The sequence below is a fragment of the Trichosurus vulpecula genome, chromosome 4 (assembly GCF_011100635.1).
Source record: "Trichosurus vulpecula isolate mTriVul1 chromosome 4, mTriVul1.pri, whole genome shotgun sequence".
Classification (NCBI taxonomy): Eukaryota; Metazoa; Chordata; class Mammalia; order Diprotodontia; family Phalangeridae; genus Trichosurus; species Trichosurus vulpecula.
The window spans coordinates 337,343,740-337,356,845 of record NC_050576.1 but is presented as its reverse complement, the minus strand read 5'-3'; the positions used below and the strand labels follow the sequence as shown (position 1 = coordinate 337,356,845).

The following is a 13,106-nucleotide window of genomic DNA, read 5'->3' as shown; positions in this document are numbered from 1 at the left end:
TTTCCCAACCCTTCTTAACTCTACTGCCTTTCCTCTGTTCATTATTTGCTAATTATTCTGTATATAGCTTGCTTGTACATATTTGTTTGACCTTTGCTTTCTCCATTTTATTACAAGCTCCTTGAAAGTAGGCACTGCCTTTTGCCTTTCTTTGCATCCCCAGCATGCCTATACAAAGGAAAACACTACCATACTTCGGATTCTTTTTTCTTAGAACAAGTCACTAAGTATACTGGAATTTTCCCCACTTACTAAAATCTTTATTTATGGTCTAGTGGACTATTATGAAGACAATTAAATTATGTCTTTATATATCTTTGAACTTTGAAATAGTGAGAACTACAGATAAAATGGTATAAATTGTGATGCCATTCTGCACCCCTAGCAGCTATGATTACGATATTAATAAACTGTTTGCTCTACACGCTGGGAACAGCTGGTGATATTGCAAAATCAAAATGGGAGCCAAAAAGTTGTATTGGGAGCCATGCTTGTATATATACCTTTACCTTTTTACATCACCTTCATTTACAAATATGTTCCTTTCCCTGGGGAGCCAGCTCTTGAAACAAAGAATAAAAAAGCTCACCACAGCTAATCAACACATCAATAGCATCTGGCACTATATATAATTTTTGCCTTTCTTTCTAATGCCAGAGCTTAGCAAAGCACCTGATAGACCATAGGCACTTCATAAATACCTGACTGACTGTCATATCATCCACAGTCCACCCCTTGTTTAAAGAAGAGTTGGTGCATGTTCTCATCACTTCTTGGGACCAAACATGACAATTACATAGGGTTCAATTTCATTCCTCCTTTTACGTTGTTGTGGGTATTGCTTCCCTGGTTCTGTTTAATCTCAGTTCCCTGTAAGTCTTTGAATTCTTCATCTTCATTGTTTCTTATGGTACAGTCTTGTACTCTAATTTGCTTAACCAATGGGCCTTGTTTCCAATTCTTTGTTACTTACTACAAAAAGTCGTGCCTATATTTAAAAAAAAATCATTCGAGGCTAATTAGTAAAGGTTTAAATAATCAGCAAACTATTAGTGTTGTAGGTTTTAAAGCCAGTTTTTTTTTTTGTTTTTTGTTTTTTGGTTTTTTTTTAGAAAATCCCCAATGAATTTCTGGGAATGGCCCATAATCTAAAGAGACGAGCATCCTAGGTCTTTAAACCAGTTTTTAAAAATTCCCAGTGAACTTCTGGGAATGGTCCACTCTCTAGGAGGCAGCAGATATGACTGTTCGAGAACAAGAAGGGTGTCAGGAGGGGAGAAAGATTTGATAGCTGTAGTGCCAGCTTGGGCATTAAGGGAGGAAAAGTGCCAGAGGAGCAAGGAGGTGTAAGCAGTACAGTGGTGGTGGCTAGTGGAGGAAGCAAAGGTGAGAAGACGATTTCATTATATCCGCATTTGTCAGCGTCCCTCCCAGCTCCCGGGGAAGAGAGGAAGGAGAGGTGGAGTAGGAGCCACTCTAAAGACAGAAGGGAGGAAGGAGGGACGAGCGAACAGCAGGAGGAGGAGCTGTAGCGGCTGGAGGAGGAGCAGCAGCAGCAGGAGCAGCAGCAGCTGCGGAGAGGCCACGTTTTGTTTTGTTATTTTCCATAGGAGTAGTTTTCTCCGTCCGGGCTGGAGGGCTGTCAGCGCCGCAGTCCGCCTAGCCTAGCCCAACTCCCGACCTTTTCAGGTGACAGCGGGTCACCTCGGAGGAGGCGGCTCCTTCCCAGCCCACTCCAACCCCTACCCCTGCTCAGTCCTGCTTCGCACACAACCCCACCCCCGCCCCCGCCCCTGTCCAGCCTCCCTCTCCCGGCTAGCGCGCTTGGATGAGGGGAAAGCGCGGTGGCGGCAGCAGGAACAGGAGCAGCGGCCTCGGCGGCGGCGATAGCAGCAACACCAGTAGCAGCAGCAGCAGGGCATCTAGGACCACGAGGTGGCCCCAGGCCGAAGGCGATCGTGACGGTGGGGGCGAGTCCTTGGGTGCCTGGGGGGAAATGGCTTTCTGACGGAGCGGCGGAGCAAAAGGGAAGCGGAGGCACCCGAACCAGGGCGCACGGGAGAGATGCCGCGTTGACCCTCCGTGCTGGTCCAGCCGCGGGGCGCGCACCCTCCTGCCAGTGCCTGCCGAAGCCTTCGCCTCGCCCAGGGCGGTCAGCAGTACCTGGCACTGAGACGCTGCTTGCTAACCGGGCTCGGTCGGTCGGGGAGGGGGCACTGCAGCTGTCTGAGTTTGGGACTGGGCTGTGACCCGAGTGGCAGCCCCGGCCAGAAGGAGAAGTGCGGGCTCGGGTTGGCGCAGTTTCGCCCTCGGCGGCCCCTTCCCTTCACTCTAGCGTAGCGCGGCCGGGCTCGGCCAAATCTCTCCCTCGAGTTCTTCGCCCGAGAAAGAGTTATGGAAGCGCCGAGCTGCATCCAGGACGAGCCTTTCGTCCACCCCCTGGGACCCGAGCCTGAGCCTGAGCCTGAGCCAGCTCCAGTGGCAGCTGCTGCAGCGGGAGCCCCGTCCCAACCCGGGCCGGGCAAGCCCGGGGAGAAGCGCTTCAGGCTGTGGTACGTGGGCTGGTCGTGCCTGGACCGGAGGACCACGCTGCCCATGCTGCCCTGGCTGATGGCGGAGATCCGCCGTCGGAGCCAGAAGCCCGAGCCCGGCACGGCCCGCGAGGTGCTCCTGCTGCTGAGCTCCCCATACCTCCGCTGCGTCCCCGCCCCCTCGGGCGGCAGCGGGGCTACAGCAGGTAGCCCTTCGGCCCCCGGCCCGCAGCCCAACCCGTCCGTATTCATCTTCGAGCACAAGGCGCAGCACATCTCCCGCTTCATTCACAACAGCCACGACCTTACCTACTTTGCCTACTTGATCAAAGCCCAGCCCGATAACCCTGAGTCCCAGATGGCCTGTCACGTTTTTCGGGCCACCGACCCCAACCAGGCAAGTGTCCCCTACCGCCTGGGGCAGGGGAGGCTTGGGCATGGATGGGGCGGGGGGGGGAGGAAGAATAAAAAACTGAGTCCAGCCAGAGGTTCTTGGGGTCGCGCTGCTGCGTTTAGGGGGAGGAAACCCGGGGCTTTGGGGAAGTTCCTCTCGCAAGCTCTTAGCCCTTTTCCCCCTGCTAATGAGAGAGACTCTTTTGGAGGGTGGGTACAACGCTTCTGGAGTCAGTGAAGTGGGAAAGAAAGAAGCGCTTCCGACAAGGAAGGAGGGGGGCGGGGAGAGAGCTTCTCAAGAAGCAGAGGAAGGGGTTGCTTGTGCCAAGGGAGGGACTCACTCAAGCTGGACTGTGAGCTTCCTGAGAGCAAGGACCCTCCCTCCTTTCCATCCGCAACGCCTAAGGTCTTTGATGACTGACTGACAATCCAGGGGGAGAACTAACGTGGATTACACCGGACGGGCGGGATTGGAAGGTGGAATTTAAAATGGGTCACGTGAAGCTTTCTTTATGCTTGTTTAAGGGGAATAGGATGAAGAGGGGTGGGGGTGCGGCTTTGGTTGGGGTTCCCTTCTTGGCCAACACCTTCCTTGGGTTTTTCACTTCTAGGCATGTCGAGGCCATCATGAACAGCAGCAACTTCAGATTACTTTGCAGTAAAGTTATGTATTGAAGGGAAGTCGTATTAGGTTAGGCAGGATATCAGCTGGTAGGTAGCATAAATGGACGCAATCCTACGGTTCCTTGTTAGACCATTGTTATTAAATTATCGACCTGTGATAGGTAACTATCTGTGTACCTTTTTTTTATTCAAATCACTTAACCTCTTTGAAGTTTAGGCTTCTGAGCTGTTAAAAGGGTAATAAATAGAATAAGATAAGATAATAAATCTAAGAGGTGTAGATGTTAAGGGTACCATGACCCTTGCTTTACAGATTAGGACACTGGAGCTGAGAGAGGCTAAATAACTTACTCACGATTAGGAGCAAGAAATCGAACCCAGCTCTCGTTGACTCAAATCAGTATCAGGAGTAACTTTTTTGCAGATGAATATTCTGTGGTTATTATCAAGTTTATGGCTGGTATGCTTGTTAATTTAATGTGATTTAATTTTTGTCTTGTTTTTACTCTTGGTAGAAATTATCATACCAAAGTATGATGTCTAACATATCATTGCTATTTGTAGTAACAGTGAAAAGTTACTTTGCATTGTGGGTTATGGCTACCTAGCCTACCTAGCTTCTGTTTCCACTAACTTTTCTATAATAGTAGCCGTTGCTTCAGTGACATATCAGTGGAAGGTAAATTATTTTTCATTATGTCGAACCAAGTCTTCATTCCATGTATAAGCTTAAACTGGTCATTGTGTATTATCTTTCTAATATGTTGTTGTAGCCTACGTGCTAATATTTGATGTAAATTTTTTGAATTATTATTCATTAGGAATATTGGTCTGTAGTTTTCTTCCCCTGCTTTGTTCCTCCCTTTACAGTTGAGGTGCTAGAACTTTAATGTACAATTATTTTCCAAGTAATGCTATATTTAACTTCCTTTTTCCCTTTTAATTCACTGGGGGCAGTAGCCCTAATCCTTTTGAATTGGGAAGGATATAAGAAATCATATTTCATTTCATGTCGGTGGCATTTGCAGAACCTTGGGCCAGGGCTTTGGGTAAAACTACAAATGTAAGATGCTCATTAGATTATAAGCTCCTTGAGGCCAGAGACTGGCTTTTGACCCTTTTTGTATCCTCAGCGCTTAGCACAGCGACTGGAACGTAGCAGGCACTTCATAAATGTTTATTAATTATTGATTGAGATGCATGTTACTTGAATTAAATGGATAAAATTATATTCATTCTGGAGAAGAGAAGACATATAATAGAGGTCTTTAAAAAAAACTTAAGGGCTGTGGTATGGAAGGACTATATTCTCTGTTTTCTGAGGGTAGAAATGGGGCCAATGGGTAGTAGTTAGAGGAGCTGTATCAGAAAGACACCACTTACAGAACTATCTGAAAATGGAATTGGCTTTCTGGTGTGATAATGAGTTTCCCCTCACAGAAATGTGGATAGAGATGACCTCTTGTTACAGCTGGAGTGTAGATGAGGGTTCATGTTTTCCCTTGACGTTAGACTAGGCAATCAATGGATTCCTTTTCCACTCTGGGATTCTAGATTAAAAGAATACACTCATTTCCCAAATTCTCTTGTACTTGGTATAATGCCCTTTACATAGAAAGTATTTAATATTTGTTGCCTGACTAAAAGAAAATCATTCTGAGCTTTTGGTGAGGTACAACCTCTTTAAACTCTAGTTGACTCATCTGTAAAGGTCCCTTCCAAGCACTAAGGTTTTATTGATTTCTGTGAATTCCTGGGGATAGGGTTTGGGGTGGTCTTTACTATAGTTAATGCAAAAGAACATTAATTAGCTGCCTTTAGAAGTAGGGAGGCCTGGAGGCTGTAGAGGGGATTCTTAGTGTGGATTGAACTAAAGGGCACCTGAGGTTCCTTCCAACTCATATTCTTTGAGAAATTCAGGTCAAATGAAGACTTGTAAGGGGTGTTTGTAGAGAAGATTGATTCATGCTTCAGTGGGGTGGAATGGGGAATGGGCCAGATAACAAATGAGACTTATTTCAACTCAAGGATTTTATGATTTAGAATGACAAAGCAGAGTTTCTTCTATAATGTAGAGTGGTGGTCACCATAAAAACAGCAAAATATTTCCTTGACGGTTCTGACCATATCCCATTTTGGTGTATGGTACGAGTTAGGCTGGGGTGGGGAGAGAATCGAAGTTATTCTAAAGGAATTATAAACAAATGCTACATTTATTAATATATAGTTCACAGACATAGTTTATTGATTAAAATATGCATCTAAAAACAGTAGCAATAACCTTTTCTAGCATTGGAAGTTTGTAATGATACACACCCTTTTGGACTAAAAAGGCAAAGAAAGCCTTCCCTTTGCCTCCCTCTTGTGTTTTCTACTTGAATTAAGACTGTGAAGAACAAAAGCAAAGAAAAGAAACTCTCTCTGGCCTCAAAGACTTATGTTCTGCAGTTTTCTCTTTTCATGTTTTTATGAGGCAATCTCTAGAGAAATGGGTGCTATTTATTTTATTTTATTATTATTTGTTATTTATTTAAATTTTTATTTATTGTTATTTATTTTTATTATTATTATCCAAGTGAGTTTTGTGTTTTTATATGTTACCACCATTGCAGAGACAATGTGCTTCTTCCTACACAGTGGGCATCACAGCTATTAAGAAAAGTCAGAGAGAAGCATTGAGCCAGGGCTTGGGAGAACTTTTCATGCTACTGTCTTTCCTCATAAAACCTATTCCCTTTATTTGATAGGGCTACCCAGCCAAGTTGCAGCATGTGCAGAGCTGCTGTCCTAAAGGATGACCAAGCTGCTAGAGCTTATGCCTACAGGAAGTGACAATGTGCAGAAATAACCAATTCTATTTAAATTATTTTCTTTTATGGAAATGTGACCTCTGGGATAGAAGAAACACTTGAGTATCTTGGAGCGTTGTAATAGAATTGCCACAGTAATGTGTTCTCTGGGAATAGGAAGATCGTCTGCAGAACTCCACGAAAGAGGAATCATAGCATTATTTTAAGAAATATTTGTTTTCCAAGGTCACCCAGAAGTAGGAATCAAGTCATGATCCTCTAATTCCAAATCTAGCCCCCTTTTCATTATACCATAATGACTCACTTCATGCTGCCAACCTAGATAATTCATATTGACAGACTCTTTTTCACAGACAGCACTAATTCATTTTATTTGATTTACTAAAACTATTTCAAAATTTTTTCCCACTTAGACCCGACAGCTGAAAGGTGGATATATATGTAAGAGAAAGGCTTATTTTATTAAAGCTCACTGATAATGTTAAAAAGAGAAATGTTTGTTTATCTTTTAAACAAATATTTAAGGTTTATAAGTTTTTGGGAGGGATAAAATATAATTTTATTTGAACGTTTTACTTTTAAAGCTAATCAGGGTGACTGGGCATTTAGAAGACAAATGGTTATCATAAAATAATTTCATTGATTATACTTCTATGTGTACTCCTTGAATACTTCTTGGTATTGCTTTCAAAGATAAACTGCAAGTGATGTTGTGAAAATTCAGCAATAAAATTGGTATCTTTCTATAAAAGATTAAACTGTTTTCATTGTTTCAGGCAAGATATGAACTTTCAATTTAATTTTGGACAAATATTCCAAAACTACAGTTTCTCAATTCTTCTTCCTTTTTTTTTTTTGGTGGTGAGTAGGATATGTTGTTCAGAAAATCAGAGAAACTTAAATCGAATGACAACTCCAATGACAAACCACATTCATCGTGCTAACTTCTAAACATATTTAATATAATATTACCTTTAAATCATTATGGATAGATGGTTTTTCCTTTGATAGTTTCTTTCTTCCTCGTCCTTCAACTGTCTCATTCTTTCTGTCTACATTCTCTCCCTTTACCCCAAAATTAACCCTTAGGTTAATTCCATGATGAGCCCTGATCCTATTTTAGGAAACCCTTAGCTTTGCTCTTCCTACTGTGGCAGCCATCCCAGGCAGCCCTCTTGCCTTTGAGGAATGGTTTAGAGTTCCTTAATGTTTCTTGGTAGCATCAGCACATTCTTCATTCCTCTTTCTCAACTGTAGAACTAGCTGGAGCTTCCTTATTGCAGGAGTAGGGACCAAAATTTACCAAGTTGCATCTTTTTCTTCTAGGGTGACACACTGAAGGTACATAGCCATGTTGAAATTTAAGAGGCTCTGGGGAAGGGGAAGGAAACTTTCCACTCCAATCTTTTTGCCTCTCAGGCAGATTGAGACAGCAGAGGGAACAGAATAAGAAGTATTGAAGTCTACAGCTGCTGCTGCAGAGATATTCTGGGGGAAGTGTGGGAACATATGTTCACATGTTCTTCCTCTGCCCAGCTGTGGGCATTATGGTGAAGGATGGGATAGGATTGCCCAGTGTCTCATTTTGATCACGCTTAGTTATTTTGTGTTCCATAGGCCAGTACTATATAGACTACTTTTGTTCCCTCGGTTATTTTACAGTCTCTGCCAATGTTTGGAGCAGTTTGAGAGTGAAAAAAATAGTGCTTCATCACAGAAGCATTCCTCCATCTTAACCACACGTACTTTGCACACTTCAGTCTCTTGAGTGATTCCATTGTGATGTGCAAACATATTACGTTTCCATCAAAAATTTTCAAATGTTGCTTGGGGAATGAGCACAGGCAAAGCTCTACTCAATTTCATTAAATGGTATTGTAAAAACAAGTTGGGTGAAATAGAATTATAAAAAAAAATACTTTGTTTCATAGGTTCAGTGTTATAAATGGGAGATGGGTTCCTCAGGGACCAAAATTCAGGCTATAAAAGCAAAAAAGTCTTTACCTTGATGTGAGAAAGTATAATCTTGAAAAAATACACTTAGTTTAAAAAAATACAATTAAACTTAGATTTTCAATTACACTTAAAAATGAATTTCAGTTTATATTGCACTTATCATGACTTGTTAGTTATCACTCTTATATCTCCTTCTATTCTCTTATTTCTCCTTGTATTTGCATTTTCGTTTTTATGATGGCAAAGAGCCCTTCCTCTCCATAACTTTTCTATTGCCTGCATGACCCAGGGTTATTTTTTTTCTTTTTTACATGGCAGATGGGATGAGCCATCCTATACAAGTCCTCTGTTATTTGGGCTGTGGGGGTTAGTTGATACAGGCTTAGTTCTTTTTCACTGGCTTCCTCGTCTTGCTAGCTCTCTCTCAAAACAATTCTCTAATTGTCTAAGTATTAAAAACAAACTAGACTTGGGGTGGGAGGTAGGTGTGGGGTGAGCCTTTCATCTGAGGAATTGGCTTTTTTACAGTGAAGGTTTTGGACCTTATTAAAGGGTTTGGTTATAATGGATTAATGACATTATTTAAAAACTTAAATAAATAAATTCATGATCTCACTGATGTGGTTACTCCCTACAGTGCTACACATTACAACTTACCTTGGCCTTCTCATCTTGTATAATTTTGTACATGTCTATTAATCAGTGACAATCCATTATTTACATTACTAGGCAAAAAAAAATGATGGGCCAATTTTATTTGCACAGTGAATGTAATTCATTTTCTAGATTATAGGCACAATTTTAAACTAGAGGGTTTTTTTTTCTTTTTTGGTAAATATACTGTGTTCGATTTCAATATGTAACCATATTCAAAACAGCAGGCAAATCCTATTCAAGTGATTTCCTTTTGAATTGCTGATGAGTGAACTAATCATCACTTTGATGAGAAATCTGATCACTTTGGTGAGAACTCTTCTGGAAGTTACTAGGAGAAAGATTTTTGACTTGATATAAGGGGAAATTTCCAAACAATTGAGTAGCTTAAAAGTGGAAAATGTTATTTTGGTGGTGGGTGGGGCCAAGGAGGAAAGAAAATTTATCATTATTGGAGGTTTTCAAGCAGAGCTTTGATGATAGCTTGTTGGAGATATTTTAGTTGAGAAATGTGTTAAGAGTTGAACTAGATGAGTTCTTATGTCACTTCCAAATTTGTGGTTGTCTGACTCTGATATAGTGCCTTGATGATGAATTGTTGTAGACTCAGCTGTTTAAACTTTTATTAAACATTTACTATGTGTCAGGTACTATGCTACATATTGTATATGAGAATACAAAGACAAAAAACCAAAATGGTAGCTGCCTTTAAGGAGCATGATACACACATACAAGCAAATGCAAAGTATATATAGTAAGGTAACTTGGGATGTGAGGTCTTTTGCAAAGACTCTGAGCTTTTACAGATTGGAACCAATCTTTGGAGCCTAACCTAAAGAGAATTCATTTCCACTTTAAACAATTACCTTCACCTTGGAGTTTTATTCTGGGATAAAACTCCCAAAATAATTTTAGGTGTAGTTATATCTGGTTTCCTCAGGTTTGGAGTATCAGGGTCTTGAAATCTTGTAAAAGCATTCAGTATGCCAAATGTTTATCAGTTATTAGACAGTTGTAATTTAACTCCCAGAAAATGCATAGGATAGAACAAGAGCTTGTGAATGGATACAGAACGTATAAGCATGCTAATACAACTCATTGGACTCTCCTCCGAAGATAAGCAGACATTTGGGAGCTGGTGAACAAATATAAAATGTCCCTTTCCATCTGGCATGCACTGTCTGAACATCTCAAGACAATGGCAGGATGGGTTGACAAGGTCCAGCTCTCCCTGCCCCTCCCTGTTGGCTTCTACTCCTTTAGCCTCAGGGACCAAATTGGCAATGCTCTTCCTTCTTCATGTAGCATGTTGTTGATGAGATTGTCTGATGTGTTCATATGATCTGAAGAGACCTTAGAGTTTGTTGAAGACAACCCCCTAAATTTATAGATGAAAAACAATGAGGTTTAGACAGGCTGAATAACTTGTCCAAAGTTCACAGTAAGTCACCCAGAAATAGGATTGGAACCCAGATTCTCCATCTCTTCATCCAGACTTTTCTCATTACGTCGTTGTCTCTCTGTATTAATAAAATAAGATCTTTTATCAGGCACACCAAAAAAAAAAGAAAGAAAGACAAAGGAAAAGACTATGGCTAATGTCTTAGCATACTCGACCAAGGAAAATGAGCAAAGTTAAGTTTAGTGATTTTCTGTTAAATTGTGTGAATACAGATGAACCATCTGAATAATAGAGGCAGTACCTTTTTCCACTTCCAGTCTTCCAGTCTTTCTCCCTCTCTAAATGACAAAAGCTAATATCACCTGAAATCTTCATTTAATTTGGCCCATGTGGGCAGGACTAATTTCCTTAACTTAAAACTTATTTTAGTAGAGCATTGAGAATTGTAATTGAATTTCTTTTGTTTCAAATGTGGTCTTCAGGGAATATTGATTTAAATCCAGCTCCTTTGGGGGGTAGGAGTCTACTTGGAGTATTATTGGCATGTGGGCTAATTGTTTACTTTCATGCTGGAATGTAGAAACTCACACTTTATTCAAAACCTATTAAACTAGCTTTGGAGGTTAGTTACTCATTTAAAAATCTTCCAGGTATGCAGCTGACTGAGAATGAATTTGTGGCTGGTCATTGGTAGTTTTCTTGTTTTGGTTGCTTTTTCTTTATTATATATTAAGGTCCGCTGTTTTTTAAGATCTAGTTATGTTATTAACTTATAAAAAGATGTCATTTTTTGTTGCATTTTCCAGATGGTCCCCAAAATATTCTCTTGCGGCATATCAGGAGTATAATCAGAGTATTGGTAGAAATATAAGCAATAAAAATACTTTATTAAAAACATTGCTTTTTAATACCCATAACCTAGCTAAAATTATTTTTAAATCAAAATTTTAAAAGCCTTAAAAACTGCTAAAAGAAAAATATACTTTTTATCTCTGCAAGTCTTTATAAACATGAGATTTTTGTTTAAGAAAAAAAACAGTATCTCTTAAAATAATGCTGTCGTTTCTCTTTCATGGAGGTTGATAATGGTGGGAGCCTGAAGTATATTAGTTAACAACTCTGGTTTTCCCATGTTTTTCCCGTTGAACCACTGCTTAATTGTTTTAACTTTAATATTTTAATTTATATGAATCTTGGTAATTAGATATGGGGACTACAAAATTTAGTTGGCTGGCTTAATTATGGGTTTTCTTTACGTAGGTTTATAGCCTTACCAAAGGAATCTAATAATGGACAGTTAATAAATGCATGAATGAATTTTATTGGTAACTATTACGCTACCTCTTTGAAAGTTTCTTGTTGTAGGCTGCAGTTAGGGAATATCCATATCAGTGAGCCTCCTTGACATATAAATAGAAATAGAAATATGCTTACCTAAGGAATATTATTTGGTGGATTACTTAAGTAGTGTTCTCGTCCTCTCTTGTTTTCTTAGTATTATGAAGTTTTTTTTTAAATACAAATCCAAATGCTTAATGTTTTCATATACTCATTATAACATTGAACACTGACTACTATAGTTTTTTCAGTGTAAATCCATGTCAAGGAGTCCACTTTAGGAAATAAACACTTTGAGTACTTTATTCTTAGCTACGTCAGTTACTAATATAAACAGTGATTTTAGTTGTGAGACTAATTAAAGAGAATCAAATAATCTTGCCTCAGTTTCTTCCCCCTCCCCACTCACTTTCTTAGAAATGTCTACTTACTAAAATAGCCCACTTTGAAATGTATGGAGCACAGATCAGTAAAGTTAATTCTACCACTGGCATTTTATAAATGATAATAATTCTATAAATCATTTATGTGCAGACCTAGCTCTGTTTTGCATATATCTAGATTTGACATCAGGTTTAACTTGTGTGTGTCTTTTGCTTTGATTTAAGTACAGTAGATAATTTAAGAGACAGTTATTCACACTGACTTTAGTTTACTTCAGTCAGTCAATAATCATTTATTAAGTGCCTACTATGTGCTAGGCATTGGGATACAAAAGGAGGCAAAAGCGAGCTCTTGCCCTCAAGGGTCTCATATGGGGGAGACAATATGCAAGTAAATATATAAATCTATATACAGAAATAAATAACAGAAGAAAGGCTTGATGTTGAAAATGAGGTTTAGAAATCATTCCTTCAAAAATCTATGATTTCATTGGTATGGGTACCTTCCATTATTCTAGAGAATGGCGTATATTATAGATGGAGGTTGCCAGCCTGTACTTGAAACCTTTCTGGGTTGGTCTTGTTGTTTGTCCTTTGTTTTGAAGAGGACCAATGATATCACAGGGTGATGTATTGACTTGTGCATGAATTGGGCTTAAGTGAGGCAGAGTTGCACAAAGTCATCAGCCTCACTCTTTTTTTCTGGAGTCATTGAAGTCCAGTGGCAGGACGAAAGTCAGGACAACTGGTGATGGCCTGGGATTCAGTGGATGACTTGGCACCTTCCATGTCTGCCCAGGCTCTGAGTACTTCATAGCACTTGCTTCAGCTGTCTTCATGGCCATTGAAACAAATTGCTTTCATAGAAACTGCCAAGCCAAACTCATACTATAGGATCTTACTTGGTGACAAAGAAGAACAAAACATACAACCAAAGAAGATACATCCAAAGCCTCCAAGAAAAATATGAATTGGCACAGGCCATGGAATAGCTCAAAAAGGATTTTGAAAATCA

General features: G+C 40.3%; 1 protein-coding gene across 1 annotated transcript in view; it reads left to right on the top strand.

Moving 5' to 3' along the window:
* The first annotated feature begins 2,205 nt into the window (after positions 1-2,205).
* Positions 2,206-13,106, top strand: part of TBC1D4 (TBC1 domain family member 4) — a 229,813-nt gene continuing 218,912 nt past the window's right edge. The window contains 1 exon segment of the mRNA XM_036755927.1: positions 2,206-2,928. Within this exon segment, the coding sequence (XP_036611822.1) occupies positions 2,395-2,928 (534 nt within the window). The 5' untranslated portion in view covers positions 2,206-2,394.